The sequence below is a fragment of the Rousettus aegyptiacus genome, unplaced genomic scaffold (assembly GCF_014176215.1).
Source record: "Rousettus aegyptiacus isolate mRouAeg1 unplaced genomic scaffold, mRouAeg1.p scaffold_m13_p_4, whole genome shotgun sequence".
In the NCBI taxonomy this organism is placed as follows: Eukaryota; Metazoa; Chordata; class Mammalia; order Chiroptera; family Pteropodidae; genus Rousettus; species Rousettus aegyptiacus.
This window is the reverse complement of record NW_023416307.1, coordinates 79,146,718-79,163,435: the sequence shown is the minus strand read 5'-3', so window position 1 is coordinate 79,163,435 and position 16,718 is coordinate 79,146,718. Positions and strand designations below refer to the sequence as shown.

The 16,718-nt window shown below is 37.6% G+C and overlaps 1 protein-coding gene across 3 annotated transcripts in view; it reads left to right on the top strand.

Moving 5' to 3' along the window:
* Positions 1-4,741: 4,741 nt before the first annotated feature.
* The window catches only part of CADM2 (cell adhesion molecule 2), a 986,159-nt gene continuing 974,182 nt past the window's right edge, over positions 4,742-16,718 (top strand). For 2 of the 3 annotated variants that reach the window (XM_016152337.2, XM_016152336.2), the window contains exon 1: positions 4,747-5,394. In XM_016152337.2, coding sequence (XP_016007823.1) covers positions 5,334-5,394 — 61 coding nt within the window. In that variant the 5' untranslated portion in view covers positions 4,747-5,333. Of the gene's footprint in view, positions 5,395-16,718 lie in introns of all 3 variants that reach the window. The other variant, XM_016152338.2, reaches the window with a different exon arrangement.

Sequence of the window (16,718 nt, the reverse complement as noted above, 5' to 3'; positions counted from 1 at the left end):
CACTTTAAGTGAATATAGTTATTCCTATCCATTTATTCCCAAATACTTGCTTTTGGAAAAAATCAGGAATAGTTAACAATGGGCAACAGTGGTTACATCTGGCGAGTGAAATCACTAAAGTACTTTCACTGGGTTTCTATTTTATTTATTCCTACATAGTTTGCATCTTACTAATTCATATGTATTTCTTTTGTAAATAAAAATCTAAGTGAAATTTTTTTATAAGTGCTGAATTTTTAGTTTTATGGTTCTACTTAATACTTAGAATTATTTATTAAAGAAAATAATGCCTTAGAAAAAGACACAAAGAGGAAAGACAAGTGAATCTGTATGTATAAAAATTAAATTAGATAATAGTCAGCTTTAGATGGATACATCCATTACTTCAGTAAATATGTATTGAGTGATTACTATGTTTCAGCCCTCTTCTAGTTGCTGAAAACCCAGTTAACAAGCCAAAATCCCAGCAACATTTTAGTTTACATCCTAGTTGCAGAAAAAAACAATACTCAACTAAAAAAAAATTAATTAAATAATATAAAATCAAGTTTATAAGGACTTGAAGCAAAATAAAATGAGGTAGTTGTGCAAAGAGTGACTAGAAGGTCAGGGTTGAGAGGCAAAGGGTTATCAGTAAATAATTCCCTGAGAACATCACATTGAAGCAGACATAGAAAAAACATGTAGCAGGTATGAAATTTACTTGAATAAGTGCAGAGTCATTTTTTAAGAGGTTTTTGTTTGTTTGTTTTAATTTTTAATGAAGCTCATTTTCAATATCATTGCCCAAGAGTTGAAAATTATCTCCAGGATATTTCCATTTATTTTTGGTCATTTGCAAAACTACATATTAGCTGATATTAAATACTAGTATAATGTGATCTTGTAAGAGAAATGTTTGCTTTGGGGGGGGGCAATGAAGAAAAAAAATATTGCTTTTGATGAATTTGAGAAAGTGTGTGATGGCCACATATCTTACATCGTTTATATTCAATCATTGTAGATATAGAAGTTATAGTACATAATATCAGAAGTCAGTTTACTTTATATATTGTGATTGCATCTTTTCAAATGACAGAATGTAGAGATGTTGGTAATATTGCCAGTTGGTATATTTACGTAAAAATGCAAAATGGAGGACATTGAATGTTTTATAAATAGTAGCAAATGCTAAGTTAAACATGCATTCAAAAGCGGTTAACATTGCTCTATCACGTATGTATATATAATACTATACTATATGCTATGTATTAAAATGCTGGCAAACATGGAGAATGGTAATAAATGCTTCCAATGTTCAATACATTATTTTTTTTCTACACTGGTCTACATTTTCATCAGGTCATGAAATTTCTTATTCTATTACGTAAGTAAATGAATTTTAAGGAAAGTTTACTCTTCCACACATCGTAAAAGTGAGACTATATTAAAAAGTCTGCAAAGAACCTCCTCTGAACCATTGATAATGCTTAGTTCTTAGAAATTAAATTAGATAAGGAGAAGAAAGGACTTAATGTACCTTTTAGGCAAGGGAGGAGTGAGGTGGTGAATAAATAATGTATTTTTTATATTTTCTATATTTACTAATTTCCCTTATAAACAAGCACTAAGTTTGAAATAAAAGTTCAGATTTGATAAAATGTTAAAAACAAAAAAAAAAATCTCTCAAACTAGTTTAATATTTTAGATTCTTGCATGTAGAGACGCATGGATAAATGCTATCTTTTGGCAATTTATAAAATTCATTGTCCAATGATTCCTAAAAAAATCAGTTAATTTGAAAGTTTACTGAGACACTAGTAAATATGTGGACAATAATAAGGCTAAAACTATTAACTGAAGATATTTAAAGATATTTAATTGCATTTTAATAAATGTTTTAAGTTTTAGAAATAATTTACTCATGAAATGACAACTCTAACATTTTGACTGTAGTCACGCTTTAAAATATTGAAAAATCTTACAATCATTAAGCATTAATATTTTTTTTAAAAAATTGATTAATAACATTTAAGTATAGACTATTCAGAAAATAATGTTATATTTTTTGTACTTCAAGAAGACGTTATTTATCCCAAAGGCAGGAGCTCACAATTTGAGCGTTTCTCCCTCAGGACTGGAATAAATGCAGTCTTTTCAGTCCCCTGAGTGTGTGGGCTAAAGAGAGCTTTTAATAACATGAAAGTTTAGGAATCTCATCGCAAACTTGTAACCATTTTTAAACTATCTAATTAAATTAATCGATTTGTTCCATAGTTTACAAAAATAGTTACTTTTTTGTTGTGATAACAAAGAGACTCCTGGGGTTCCTGAAAATAGTAATTTAACAAAAATTTATGGGCCTTTTAGTTTCCCCTATTTCATAGGACACCCACCCAAATACTCCCTGAGGTTGTGTTCAGAAAAGCTGCGCTAAAGACTAGCGCTTCTTAAGTTTGTATGCATATAAATCACCCTGGAATCTTGTTACAACCAAGGATCTGTTTCTGTGGGTATAATCTCTCAGGGTAGGGCCTGAGATTCTACAGTTCTAATAAATTCCCTGGAATGGTGGCAATACTGGTCTGAGGACTACATTCTGTGTAGCAAACCTACAGACTATTTCAGTGTAGAAATCCTAACTGCTCTGATTGTTATCGACAAGAACAAAAACATGATTTACTTCTTATTATTGATCACAAATACTGAGATATGTTCAGTCGGGGCATTTTCTTGAATATAACAATCTGAGAGTAATGATTTTTTTTCTTCTATTTTTTAGCTCAGTGAGACTTTAAAAATCAGCAAATGCAGCTCCTTCATATTATAGTTGAGGATATTGAGGGTCAGGAAAGTCGAATATATATCCAAAGTCATAGAGCTAGTAGCAGGATGTGCACTAGAACCCAGGAACCCTAAATACTATTTCAATAAAGAAACACTACCTTCTTTGGCATTTCCATTTATTATATCCTTCCTGGCACAAAGCCTAGGCATGAGTCAATAATGATTAGAATTTCACCGTTTGATGTTCACAATAGTTTCAATGATAAGAGTATCTTTGGACTTAGTGACTTTTCTAATAGCTAAAACTCACAGTAGGCAACTATCTCCTACAATAACAAAAGTATTCACACATCTTCTTTCTTCTAGAGTCCACTCGCCGTTTTATTATGGACATTTTATTTCTTAATTTTGAGAACCTAGGGAGGAAGGTGGACAGAGAAATGAATGGGTCATTAGTTAAAAGGCAAGGGTTGAATTTGTAAAAGGTTGTGGCAAAGTAAGCAACAAACAGGAAAGAGCGAAGGGCATCAATATTGATTTTGCCTCTCATCTTTTCCTCTATCTTCTTGCTTGCAGGTTTCTTTTGTGTAGTCTCTCAAACAAAGCTGACTTTATGTTGTGACTGATTTAACACTACTGAACTAGTCCATCATCTGCTAAATTAGTCCAATTAAAAACTAGTCATAGGGAAAAGCCTGGGAATTAAGCTAATTTGGAAACACAACTTCTGATTATGTCCTGCTCATGTATTTCTCCTAAAGAACACTTTTCAGGGTACTGATTTATGGAGCTGGTTCTTTGAAGATTCCTGAGTTCTTTATTATGACCACCTTTGGCTGAGTCCCTGAACAAGGTAGTTACTCTTTTTCTTCCTCCCTTAAGGCTATTGTTAAAACGTTTGTAGGAGATTGCCTATCATTTCCCACTATCCGGTATTAGAAAAATCTCCCTAAACAGCTACAGCCACCATTTTAAAAGCCCTTAGAGATTGCATGCCCTTTATTAACGTGTTTGCATTCTTAACTAATCCTTACAACCCTAAGAGTTAAGTACTATTATTATCCCTGTTTTTCATTTCAGGAGGCTTCAGATTTAAACGTTCAAGTAAAATCATCAAACGTTATGAAGCAAGAAGAGACAGCTGTGGGATCTGAACTAGGATCTGCGCGATCCCAGTAACAACTGACACTGTCATCCACTAGGCTTTACTGAGATTTATGCCTAGAATAAGACGAAATTCTGGAGAACAATATCAACAACAAAAAATAATTTCCCCTGCCCCTAACTTTTTTGTTTTCTTCCACACATATTCTCGTAGGCAGGTAGATGTTACACTCCCTATACTTAGCCTCTCCCACGCCCTCTGCAATTTTCCCTTTTGCTGCTGGGAGCGTCAGAGAATGCTGCTGCAGCTGGTGAGTGGGCAGGTGGAGCCACCATCTGCTCTAGGAGTCCAAATGCGCAAAAGAAGTTCGCACCCAGGACCTGTCCCAGGCACCGCGGATTCCAGAACCTGCTGGGGACACAGCTAACCCCGCCCCCTCGTGGTGATGATTGGCTGAACCCTTCCCGAGTGCAATGTACTTATTAATGAAGGCGGCTGTCCCCTCTGCAAGTTAGGGCGAGACAATCTCTAAGGAGGTGAGATCCGCCAGGGGTGTTTGGATGGGGTCTCCAGTTCTGCCCGAAGGGTCCTTGAGAAGCCTGTTTGTTTTTCCCGGCGCTTGTCTCCACCCATTCCTTCCTTTCATTGGCCAGGCTTGGTGGGCGGGTGCCTTTCCATTGGCCGGGGGGCGGTGTCTGTCCCTGGCCAGGGTTGGGGCGGGGCCTCCGTCGCGCTGAGCTTGCCCTTGTGTCTGGTGCTCTGTAGAGCTGCCGCCGCCGCTGCCGCCGCCGCCGCCGCCGCCGCCGCCGCCGCTGCCGCCGCCGCCGCCGCCGCTGCCGCCGCCGCCGCCGCCGCCGCCGCCACTGCCACTGCTGCTATTGCTGCTACTGCAGCCGAGCATCTCGGAGCCGCCGCTGCCACCGCGGCCGCCGCTACTGCCACTAGCTCTGCTTCCATCGCTGCCACCTCCCCTTCAGGACCCTGAGACCCCCCGAGCGCGTGCGGCGGCTGCTGCTTGCATGCTTCCCCTCTCCCCCTGCCCCTCCCTTCCGTGACCTACCCACTCCTTGCAGCCCTGGTCCGCACCTTCCCCGACACTCCGGCGTCCCTGCACCACCTGCTCAGGCAGCGCCAGCAGGCGCTGGGACTTGCTGTGCGCGCCGAGAGGAAGGCGAGCTCCGAACCCGTGCCTGGCAGGCGGGCTGTCGCGGCTGCACCACCAGCAGGAGGAGGAGCAGAAGAAACTATTTCGCCCACCCAAACCTTATTCTGTGGGTGCTTCGCCGCTGCCGCTTCTGCTACCGCGGATCCGCGTTCGCGGATCCTAACACCGCGGCGGCAGGGACCGTGGGTCCGGAGGGCGCCGCGAGGAGAACACCGGCGGAGCCCTGCACTCTGGTGCCCCGCTCACCAGCATCTCCTTGCCCCTTCGTTCCTTCCCCAACCCTTTAAAGAAGGGACCATGATTTGGAAACGCAGCGCCGTTCTCCGCTTCTACAGTGTCTGCGGGCTCCTGCTACAAGGTAATCCCCGCCCCGCCGCGGGGAGCATCAACTTCACGCCCATTCCCCATCATCCCCACTCCACCCCATATTTCCACTCCCCCCTTCCAGTCATCCTTCAGTCCCTAGAGATTTCCACCCCTCCCCCTGCTCCCCGGTGCGGCAGGGGGCAGTGGCAGTTTGCTCCAGCCCCTCGAATCTCTAGCGCTGGCTGAGCTCTGCTTTCCCAGCAGTCAGCCCCTTACGCGGCACCTTTCGCCTTTTCATTCACCTGAGCTTCTTCCTATATCTCTCACTCTCCATCCCCTCCACTCACCCCACTACCTCCCCCGCACGTCTTTTGGCTGGCAACTTGTGCCTTCTCTGAACATTCCACCCTCCCACCAACCCCGCCAGCCACCTCCCACATCACGCTCCTGACCGACCCTCTACATCTCTTGTCATCTCTTTAACCTCCTGCTTTTCGGGTCGCCTTTCTCTTTCCCCTTCTTCCCACCATCATCATATCATTGTGTCTTTAAAAAGTGAGTGAGAGTCTGGGAGCGAGCTACCGAGACGGCGAGAACAGCAGCAGCGGCAGCACCGTGTGCATTGCAATAACATCCCCGGGGGGAAAATGTGTTGTGAAACGTGCCATTCACCTAGGAAGAGAGAGGAGACTGTCCGAGATTTGAAAAAAAAAAAAAAAAAAAAATGGCAAGAAAGAAAAGGAAAGGGAAAAAGAGGAAAAGAATGAAATAAACCAAGATAAAAGAGGGAGCGAGGAAGGGAAAAATTAAAAGACTCAAAGCCAATTGCTCAAAAAAAAAAATCGACTTTTTATTATTCAGTCTGCATGGTTTTCTTTTCCTTTTCCTTTTTTTTTTTTTTTTCCCAGCCAAGAAATATATGCATCCTATCACTTTAGTGATAGGGATTTTCTCTTGACATTCCCTACCTCTCCATCTGCTCTCTGCCACTTCTTTCCGTAATTATTATTATCCTTTCACGTGAAATGTAAGAACCCCTGTGACCGCAGTGGAGGGAAACCACACAAAACACTGTGATTATGCAAATCACTGGATTTGGATGCGGAGTGGCTAGGGAACTGGGGTGCACTTTTCCCTAGACTCTCTCTTTTGGAGGAGGGAGGACGGGGGTTTGTAGAAGGGAGGATAATACTGATTATGAAATAAATGGCAATGTTTGGAGTAGGAGTGCATGGGGAGTGCACACTTTAGGGTGGTAGTGGAGGCAGAGGCGGCATTCTAGTGCTGGGTGTGCAGGGGCTATAAGGCAGATTATTGCTTTGAAGTGAGTAGTATAAGGATGTGGCTTGAGTGTGAGATTCAGGGAGAATGGATATGAAATAATGGTCAGTAGGGTTTTTTAAAGCTAGGTGGCTCTTGATTTCTTGTTAAATCTTTGCCCACCTCTAACCCCTCTGTCATCATTTGTGTATTTGTGGGAGATAAGTTGATCAAGCGTATTTGTCCCTGGGTAAAAGGAATCTGAAAGTATGACATATGTAGACACATAGGCGTGCAAAAACCAATCGGCCTTTGGAAGATTTAAATGAGGTCAATGAACCATCTTTCAGCAAGTTCTTGGAATGCATCCTGTCTCCTATCCTCCTCCGGGATATAGACCGGGACTGTATTTATTTATGCATATTCATAAATATGAAAGGAGATGTAGTGTACAAAATTTTCCTGAATTAACTAACTGGCCTTGCAGAGATATTTCTTATAATATTTTGCGATAATTTTATATATTTTTATTGGATGTAAATTTCCGATATGTCATGTGCCAGAATCCCCAAAAAAGGCAGACAGCTCTTTCTTCTTGCTTACGCCGCCTAGTCCCATTTCCTATCGCTCACACCCCAACCTTAGAACAAGTAACCCAGGGAGCTGGCAGACACATTACTTGGTTTTCTAATCTCTGCTGAAACATCCTCTCAGAGACCCCATTTCACCTCTCAGTAACTTGCATGTCTCAGTGTGTGCGTGTGTGTGTGTGCGCGCGCGCGCGTGCGTGTGCGCGCGCGCGCGCTCACGCCACACCGGGTAGGGGAGTGTGATGTGGGGAAATCAGTTAATTTGATGATTGTGATGAAAATTTGACACGGTTGGATGTGTTTTCCCTGCCAATGTGTGTGTCCTGGCCCCAGCATGTCATTGCACACACTGCTGGGCTGGTGTGAGAAGATTATTTATTACAGAGCATGTGGGCAATGGACTGCACTTGGGGGTCGACTCCACTCTGCCTTCAACATTTCCCTGTGAATTGTCTATTCAGTGCACTGCAAAATAACTGTCTGCTGGTGCCTCTCTCAGCCTGGAGAAGGATTTACTCTTTCTCTACCCGAAGAGATTCCATCAGCTTCATTCTTTTTCATTAAGGGCATGGGTATCTTTTATTAAGTATGTAAACCAATGATTAAAACAGTGCTGCTTTCATAGCAGACTGAGGGTAGTGATGGAAGGGGTGTGGGTAAGCCAGAGAAAATGCACCACTGCAACCAACAGCAGCACCAGCATCAGGTCCAAATAAATAAATAAATAAGTGTCTGATATAGCCACCAGGGGAAGAGCACCAGCCCAATGATATCTGTGTACTTGTAAGCGTCTTAGATCAGGCCATATTAATACACCAAAAGAGAGAGAGGATTTAAAGAAAAAAAGAAAAAGAAAAAAACTAGGAGGGGAAGGGGGCTCAAAGCACCATTGGATTGTCTTCTCATGTTTACGGCTGCTTCACATTTATCACACACTGCTCCACAGACACATCACACTTTGTTGATATTGTCAGCTCCTGCTCAAACAAATTGCTCATACCTTCCTTGTCTTATTCTTAGCTGAAAACATTGCTTCAGGGTTCAGGTTTATGTTTCTCCCACCACCCTACTATTTTATTAGGACTTGGTTATGTTGTAAAATGAAAGCTTTTATTTCCTGGACACAGATTAAATACTTAGCAGGTCTTTCCTTTCTATAGGCAGGGAAGGAAGAAGGGTACAGGGAGAACTAGTGAGAAACTGATTTTGGCTAGGAGGAGTCTACTGTGCCTCCTAGTAGTTATGACTAGGCAAACACCATAGGCAATCTGGCAGTTGACAGCTTCTTATTTTTGCTTTATCAGCAAGCACCATAATGGTATCTAGCCACATAAGTAATAATAATAATTTATTTACCCTTTGTATTTTTATTTCTTGCAGTATGCATTATTTTATACAAGAACACTTATTTCAACATATCTTCTCTGGGTTTTCACTGTTTTATGTGTCACTTTTTTTTTTTTATTTTCTGAGAAGCAAAATCAATCTTTTGGCTTGTTAATAGGTAGAGTGATAAGCCAATAGTGAGAATCAAGCCAATGATATAAACGAGTTTACAAAAGGGCTTAGTTTTCTTTTATAACATCTACCAGTTCAACACTATTGGTTCTTTATGAAAGAATATTTAGGTAGAAAATAAACATATCTCTGACCAAAGTGTAACTTAGAATTAGACTACTTAGATAAAATTTGATTCAGTATTTAGCTATAGAGCATCTTTTCTTATTTTCCTCCATCACAGACAGAGGAAAATCTGGGGTAAGAGCAAGGGACACGTTAGGGAAACTAATTTCTTTAGAATAAGGAGTGCAAAAGCTTGCCACCTGTAACTATGACTTCTTGGCTACAGAGTAGATCCAGTTCAATTGCTAGCCTTCCCTGAAGCTGTATCCCTTTTCAGGCCTGAGGAGGTACTGCAAAGATGGAGACTGTCTTGGTTAGAAGAAAACAGTCCTAGAAAATGCAAAAAAAAAAAAAAAAAGAGAGAGAGAGAGAGAGAAGGGCAAAATTTAAAAATTAACCAGAAAATAGACATGCATAGACCCTGATTTTGTCAAGATGTTTATTTCCTTTTTAGAGTTTGTCTTACAGAAAAACACATTCAGCACAAATGCTGTGGCTTTATTATTATTATTATTATTATTATTATTATTATTATTGCCATGGAGCATTCTAGTAAATTGTTATATATAGAAAGAAAAATTTCCAAATTAAAGGCCAACTAAACATAAATATTACTTGCCTTGGTATGTGTCATGACTCCCCTTTTATATTTTCAGAAAACACATTATAATACAAAATGTACTTATGTACATTTAATAAAATAGTGATAACTTAAAACTTCCTAAGTATGTTTCTCCCATACTTAGGAAGTTTACCTCTACATGTAATAATCTTAGTCTTGTCAAGCTCATTTCTTACACTGAATGCATTTTCTGGGTTATTGCTCACTCTTTCCTTTTGCAATTAGCAGTTGAAACTTTGAAAAGTAGAGCCTGTACTTAAGAGCCAATGACTCTGACTTAAACAAACACCAGACACTTAGTGATTAAAATCTCCCTGCAAATACATGGAGTTTCTATACTAATTTTGTGTTAAGATATCAAAGCTTATTTTATTGTATTTTTCCCATTTCTACAACTATTAGAACTCTGGGAATGTAATATGACAAAGGTAGGCATCAACTGAGATGGCCTGCCTCTTCCTGCCTTCTCCACTAGAAGATAATACTTGAAAATTATTTGCCCCACATTTAAATAGTGAGATAATGTCATTTTTCTTAAAGAAAAAAAATTACTTAAAGAGCAAATGGAAGTGTAAAAATTTTGGAAGACATCATAGGCTTTCATTTTAAAGTGGCCTAAAATCAATATCAAATGATATCAATTTCCTTTTTAAAATAAGGAGCCTATAGGGTTTCAGATGATTGAGACAAGATTTATTTATTAGGAAGGGCTTTGGGTACATTAATAAGGCACGATAGACCTCTCATATTGATGTTTTATTTAATCATGCTGACAGGTGTTCTATGAGATTTATTGAGAAAGTGTCCTCCTTTTAGTAGACTTTGTTAAACCTCTTAGGCAAAATCATCCATTGTGTAGCAGCTCTCTGAGTAGTTTGAGGAAGCCATGAGAGGGAAATCACAAACCAAGGAAGCAGAATTTACAAGCTGAAGTCAGAAGGCTCTTGTGGAACTGAAATATATCGGTTCACCCTCTAAATCGGCCCCAGAGCCCAAATGATTTAACTTAAGCTTCCTGAGGGCAAGCTCTGAGCATTACTTGTCTGTGCGATGTTCTTATTCTATATTTAGTAGATGCATAATAAATAGTGTTGGATTGCAAAATCTAGAATTAATAATCCTAATTCTGGTGCAGTTAAATTGTTCCTTCTCTTCAAAATATATCAGGACTCATACTTTGTTAGAGTTTTAATATTGTGTAGGCTATATTGGTTTAGGAAATAGTTTTCCTGTCGAAAAGTATCATAGCAACAGCTCTTAATATAAATCTTTAAATGAATGCAATCTGATCAGTTGTTCTTACATGAAGTTTTTCTACCCATTTTTTCTTTAATTAAAAATCCCAGATACTTTGCATTAGATTAGATCATAAACTTATTCCATAAAAAAAATGAAAGACACAATTTAAATTTACTGATTTAACTTAAAATATTTGAAAGGACAAGTTCATTGCCAACATTTTATTTGAAAATGTCAAGCATTTTTGGAGTGCAGTTCTGTAGTATCAAAAAAGACATCTTCTGAAAATTCCTGTGTAAAGAGGTGGGTGAAGATTAACCTAGAGCTGTGGCAGCCGAAGCCCCCTGCTGTGTGATGATGCAAATGGCATCTCAGGCCTAATGTGCTTTGCAGAGCCTGCAAATACACAGGAAAGCAGTCATGTGGCATGAGTGAAATGGGAAGTCTTTTCATAGCTTGTGGCGGACATGACCCATCCTTCATCTTTTTATAACCAGAAGTAATCCAGAGAATATTTCTAATCATGTGAGCTCATGACAAGGCAAAACAGAGAACACATATTTTGTTTAGAAGTTAAGGTAATAAATAAATCCTAATAAAATTATCAATGTTTTCATCAAATGAATAGTGGAATGAATAGTTTTCATGCACACTATCAGGAACAGGGATCAGTTTAATGAAGATAAATAGCAAAGTTAAAATAAGATTTCTGTGCAGTAGTTTACATCTGTTGGATCTAATAAATGTTGTGCTGGGAAATATTGTTATCCTTCCTCTTCGTTAATGAGTAAAAAGTCAATTCTTTGTTTTTTTTTTTCTTATTAAAACATTTCCTGTATTATTAGAATACAGTCATTTTAAAAGAAATAAGAGATTAACTGTTCAGTGTATGTTCACATAGTTTATTTAGTATCATAAAGTAGAATTTGTGTTAATATCAAATCAGAGACTATCTCCTCCATGAACAATATTATGTATCACACAGGCAAAAGCATCAAATAGGTTCCTTAATAAAAGGAAGAGTTGTGGACCAGTTGTTATAGGCAGTCTATTATGGAAACCTATCTGATAACAGTAATTAATGTAGCTTTGCTTTGATTCCATTTAGTATAATACAAAATAATTGAGCATATACATATAGATTTTTATTCAAGAAATGAGTCTAGTTGGTCCTGTTAATGTGTTCAGCGGGTTTCTTTAAAGAGTTATGAAATTGTTTTCATCGTAGAAGTATGTAGTATATTTAAAAATTAAGTAAGTAAATATTCTACTAAATTAGCTATCAGCTAAATATTAATGCCAAAATCAGAGATGTAATTATTGAGAAAGAAAATGTTCCTCAATCATTTATATCTATATGCACATATATACAAGTTTAAAGTATACAGTTATTTTTAGGACTGAAGGATATCTTTACAATTTTATAAGTAATCAGTTTGGGGCTCTTAGGGATGAAGTGTAAGGAAAAGGCAAGAATTTTTTTTTTTTGCACTCCATTTTCTTTTGCTCTTTTTATGAAGGTTAAAAAACTTGTACATACATTTTTGTAGGTTGTAACAATGATTATATTTTTCACTGAAAACCACACAAGCAAGGTTTACGATTTCCGAATTTGCAATAGAGCTGAGCATTTATTCTGGATCTGCTTTTGTGCTTATGAAACTGAGTGATGAGAACCTATTGCTACCTGAATAGACACAGGGCTGAGGTTGTAAGGAGATCTGCCAGGGAGAGAACTGGCCATTAATTATTCAGATTCTATTTTAGAGGACTTTGAAGTAAATATTAAGACAGTCATTATTCGACATTGGGGATAATACTTTCTGAGTCAGCAAATAGTTTTCACTTGAATATTTAAATTACTTTCAGCTATTTGAATGCTGAAGGGGAAGCCCCTGCTTAGTGGAAGTTAAACAGTTACTTTGGGGCTAGATAGTGACATCATTAGGGATTATTTAGAAAATAAAAATAAGCATTTTTCTTTTTACTTTATGAAACATAAACTCTTAAAGCTAAGTGAGTTCAAATAGTGCAAATAATATTACATAAGAAAACAAAAGTCCTTTTTATATGTCAAATTCCTAATAATTTTATGTATTTGATCATAGTTTATTTACAGTATCTGTGCATTGTTTATCTAAAGTCTTCTTTGAGAGCAGAGTGAGAAAGCACTTTTCCTGATGAGGATGTGCTGCCGACTGCTAAGTGTATAGCTGCTATATTGATTTGGCTTAATTTATAAAGCCTATTAATTTGTTCTTGTATGGAAATATTTTTAGCTTCTTTGCTAAAATTGTGTGCATTTTCCATAATGCTTACTTAAACATCAAGGACTAAAAATTGCAGTGTGTAAAATATGGTTTTACTTTCTTAATAAATTCACATCGTACATTAGCTTATCCTATATCCTCCTAAGGGGAATGTCTATGTATGACACCTTTGCCTTTCGTTCATTCTCATAACTTGTCCTCTGCTTTTCAATCTTAAGTAGTAGACTTAGGTTGTAATGAGATAAAATTAGAATATTTGTATTTAAAAGCAAGTAAGAAAATGTACAATAAGCTTTTTATTCAATTGCCATCCCTTTACTGCTATCTATCTTATGTGCTAAAGTTTGAATAGCAACTCAACTTCCTTTTCCAGGAATATAATATCTTTTCCATTCCTGACCCTACTATCAGTGTGAAAGAATCCTAAAATGGAATGAAGAATAGTTAAAAGGCGTTCTGCTAAAACTTGTATGTCAAATACATAGAGGTTGGGTATTTGTCCTTTCACCCTCCAAGTCACCTGTACCCCAGTGTTTTTGCAAAGATAAAACACGGACAATGTGCTTTTGCATGTTATTGTTATTGTTATTATTACATTTTGTGTGAGTTCAACCTTCTTAGCCGCATAATAAAAACAGCAAAAAGAAGAGGGAAGAAATGTGAGACAGCCAGCCAAACACACACACAGAAAAACCTGGCAAAGCCTACTACATTAGCATATGCTAGGCTGAGTATTTCCCTCTGTTGTTGCATAATCCCTTTCTAATACAAAATCAGTTCTCATACTTAACCCTTTCAGGAGGTTTGGAATTCTCCCACTGTTATATTTTTATTTGGCTTCATTTATTTTTCTCATGAATTGTGTAAATCGTCTATTGAGAGGTTTTGATGTCGAATGCTTTCTTTTCCCTTCAGTCTTTCTGTATACAAATGTTTCATTCTGTGCCCAACTTCAGGATTCAAGAATCAACTTTTCTATAGCTTTCACTGAGAGGATCTAATTAGCATTTTAGTCTCTCTTTACTCATGTGCAGCTTTCTTTAGAAAATGTATTAGTTCTATGAGGTTCCCCTAAGGATTCATAATACTCTAGTTTGTTACATGTACTGTGATATTCAGTGTGCCTTAATTATGCACTTGTCCTCATTTCAAAGCCTTTTCAGGGATCATGTGAGATAGAACAGGGGTCCAGCTGTAAATTCACTGTCATGTATTAATGTGTAGGTGGTATTCAGAGAAGGGTATTTCTGAAGGCAATTATATGTCTATGACTTCAGTATAGCAAGCAGTTACTCTACATTCTACACTTACTAGTTCCCCTGCCAAGACAGAATGAAATTCACCATTGAGATACATAATACAGTATCTGTTATTTCTAAGAAGTTCTTTGCTCTGGGAATGAAATACAATCATGAGTGAAAATGTGTATCCCTTATCCTGAATAGGGATTGTTCCTTTCAGTTTCCCAAATAAAGAGAAGAATCAGAAATTGTTCCTAAATCAATATTCTATTTCCTAACTAGCTCATTAATACATTTTGCTTTCGCTAGTTATTATTTAAGGCAATAGAATTTTAGATGCTATTGTTTGCAGTCTTCATGGACTGACAAATGTCAGTGCATTGCTAAATTTGAGATATTATATTTTCAGTGTTTGATTTAGATACAATTTCAACAACTGTGAAAGCGCACTGAACTCAATCTGGAGTGCCATGTACAGAGGAAGCGGCCAAGGGGAGAGAGAGAGACTGGGAGAGAGAAAGAGTATGTGTGTGTGTGTGTGTGTGTGTGTGTGTGTGAGAGAGAGAGAGAGAGAGAGAGAGAGAGAGAGAGAGAGAGAGAGAGAGAGAGAGAGAGAGAGAGAGAGAGAGAGAGAGAGAGAGAGAAGAAGAAGAAGAAGGAGGAGGAGGAGGAGGAGGAGGAGGAGGAGGAGGAGGAGGAGGAGGAGGAGGAGGAGGAGGGAAGGAGAGAGAGAAATATCTTTTTTAAAAATAGAATTGGAATAGCTACAAGAATTGGCTCACTTAAGTACATGTCACCATTTATAAGGAGGATATTTTCCTACATTGCATGAATTTGAGAGTGTACTTATATTAATTGTACCCTTTGACTTGTTTGTATTCCTCTGTGTATTATATCAAAAGAAAATTTGAGTTTAGTAAATACAACTGTTTTTTTTATTTATGACTTTTGCAATAAAAAACATTTGTAATTTGATATACTAAAATTTTTAACCAATTTTTATTTTGTTATTTTGCATAATATTTTGAAGCCATATTATTATTAATGGTAGCTTAAAAAATACTAGAGCTCAGAAACTGACAGGAATTTTTGTTATGAGAATTTTTGACCAGAATCTGATTTATTTATTTAGTAGACAAAAAATGTCATCTTCCCTTTACTGATTATTTTAATCACTTATGTCATCTTAGTTCATGAAAGAACTAACCATTTTACTTTGCTTATGCTATGATCTTTGTATATATTTGTATAACCTCTTTGAATATTTTTCTTATAGCACTTGGAATGTTAGGTATTCATCTATCTGTCTCCTCTAGTGGAGTATAAGCCCCTAGAGTACAGGGCTTTAGTCTTCATTTTATTTTAAATGCCTAATCGAATGTCTGGCCTATGTCTTTTTTTCAATGTTTTCATTCTAATAATAGATTAGTTCTCCTCCAATCCATTTAATCTTGACACATCTCTTTAATTGGACCCAAATAATATTTAAGTATTTATGTTAAAACTGCCAAAATGCCAATACAGTATTCAGAACAGAATAAATATTTGCAATGAATTTTCATTTGCATGTAATATATAGAGAGAAGACAAAAATGGATACTGAGAAATGCAAACAATTCTAAATAATGACATACTTTACAAACATATGGAATCGTTGCTTTCAGTTAGGGTAGTTAGCTCAAATTTGCACTGAAAACATTTGCCTCATAGCTTTGAACCTCTCCAGTTTCTCTGGGCGTTGTAACCCCTTGTCTTTTTTTTCTGCTTACTAAAGATTCCTGTATACCTAGCCTCAAAAATATTCCTAATGATGACTTTGGGTAAACATGGAGCCAACTCATCTTATTATTCTACTTAGAGTGGCTGGTATTTCTGGACAAATGTATAAACAAAGAGGAATTACAAACTGACCTTGATCTGCCAGATTATCGCTGTGGACTGACCTGCTTTTGTTATTGCCAGGCTGTAGAGCAAAGAGGTTCTCTGAGAGTCCCTGAAGTACAGATTCAGCGTATATTTTTCACAGTTTAACTAGGGGATCTACCTGTTTTATTTAAAAGGTCTTTTAAAAGAAAATCCTAAGTATTGTTTTTTTTTTCAATGCTTACTCATACTTTTGTAATTGAGGACACATGTTTGCTGTGGCTGAATTTGGTTTATTTCCATTTTTGCATTTTAAAACACAGTGGGAGGTTGGATGGGAATATTAACTGCTTTTGAAGAGAATTTAAATATAGTTACTGGGATCTGAATACCAAGGGAGAAAAGACTTTCTACTATTTGTACTGACTCTATTTGCACATAAAGAATACTTTCTTCTAAAAAAGTACCAGTGAAATATAGCTTTCTTTAAAAGCCATTTAGTTTTTCTTCAAATTTAAAAATCAATTTTCCTGATGTCTGTTGGTTATTTGACTGTTTCGTGACTCTTGGTGTTGGAAAAGATACTATTAACTAGGCTAATTTAAGATGCACCAAATGCCAGGTACTGAAATCACTATCATCCTTATGTTGAAATACACACTCAGTAA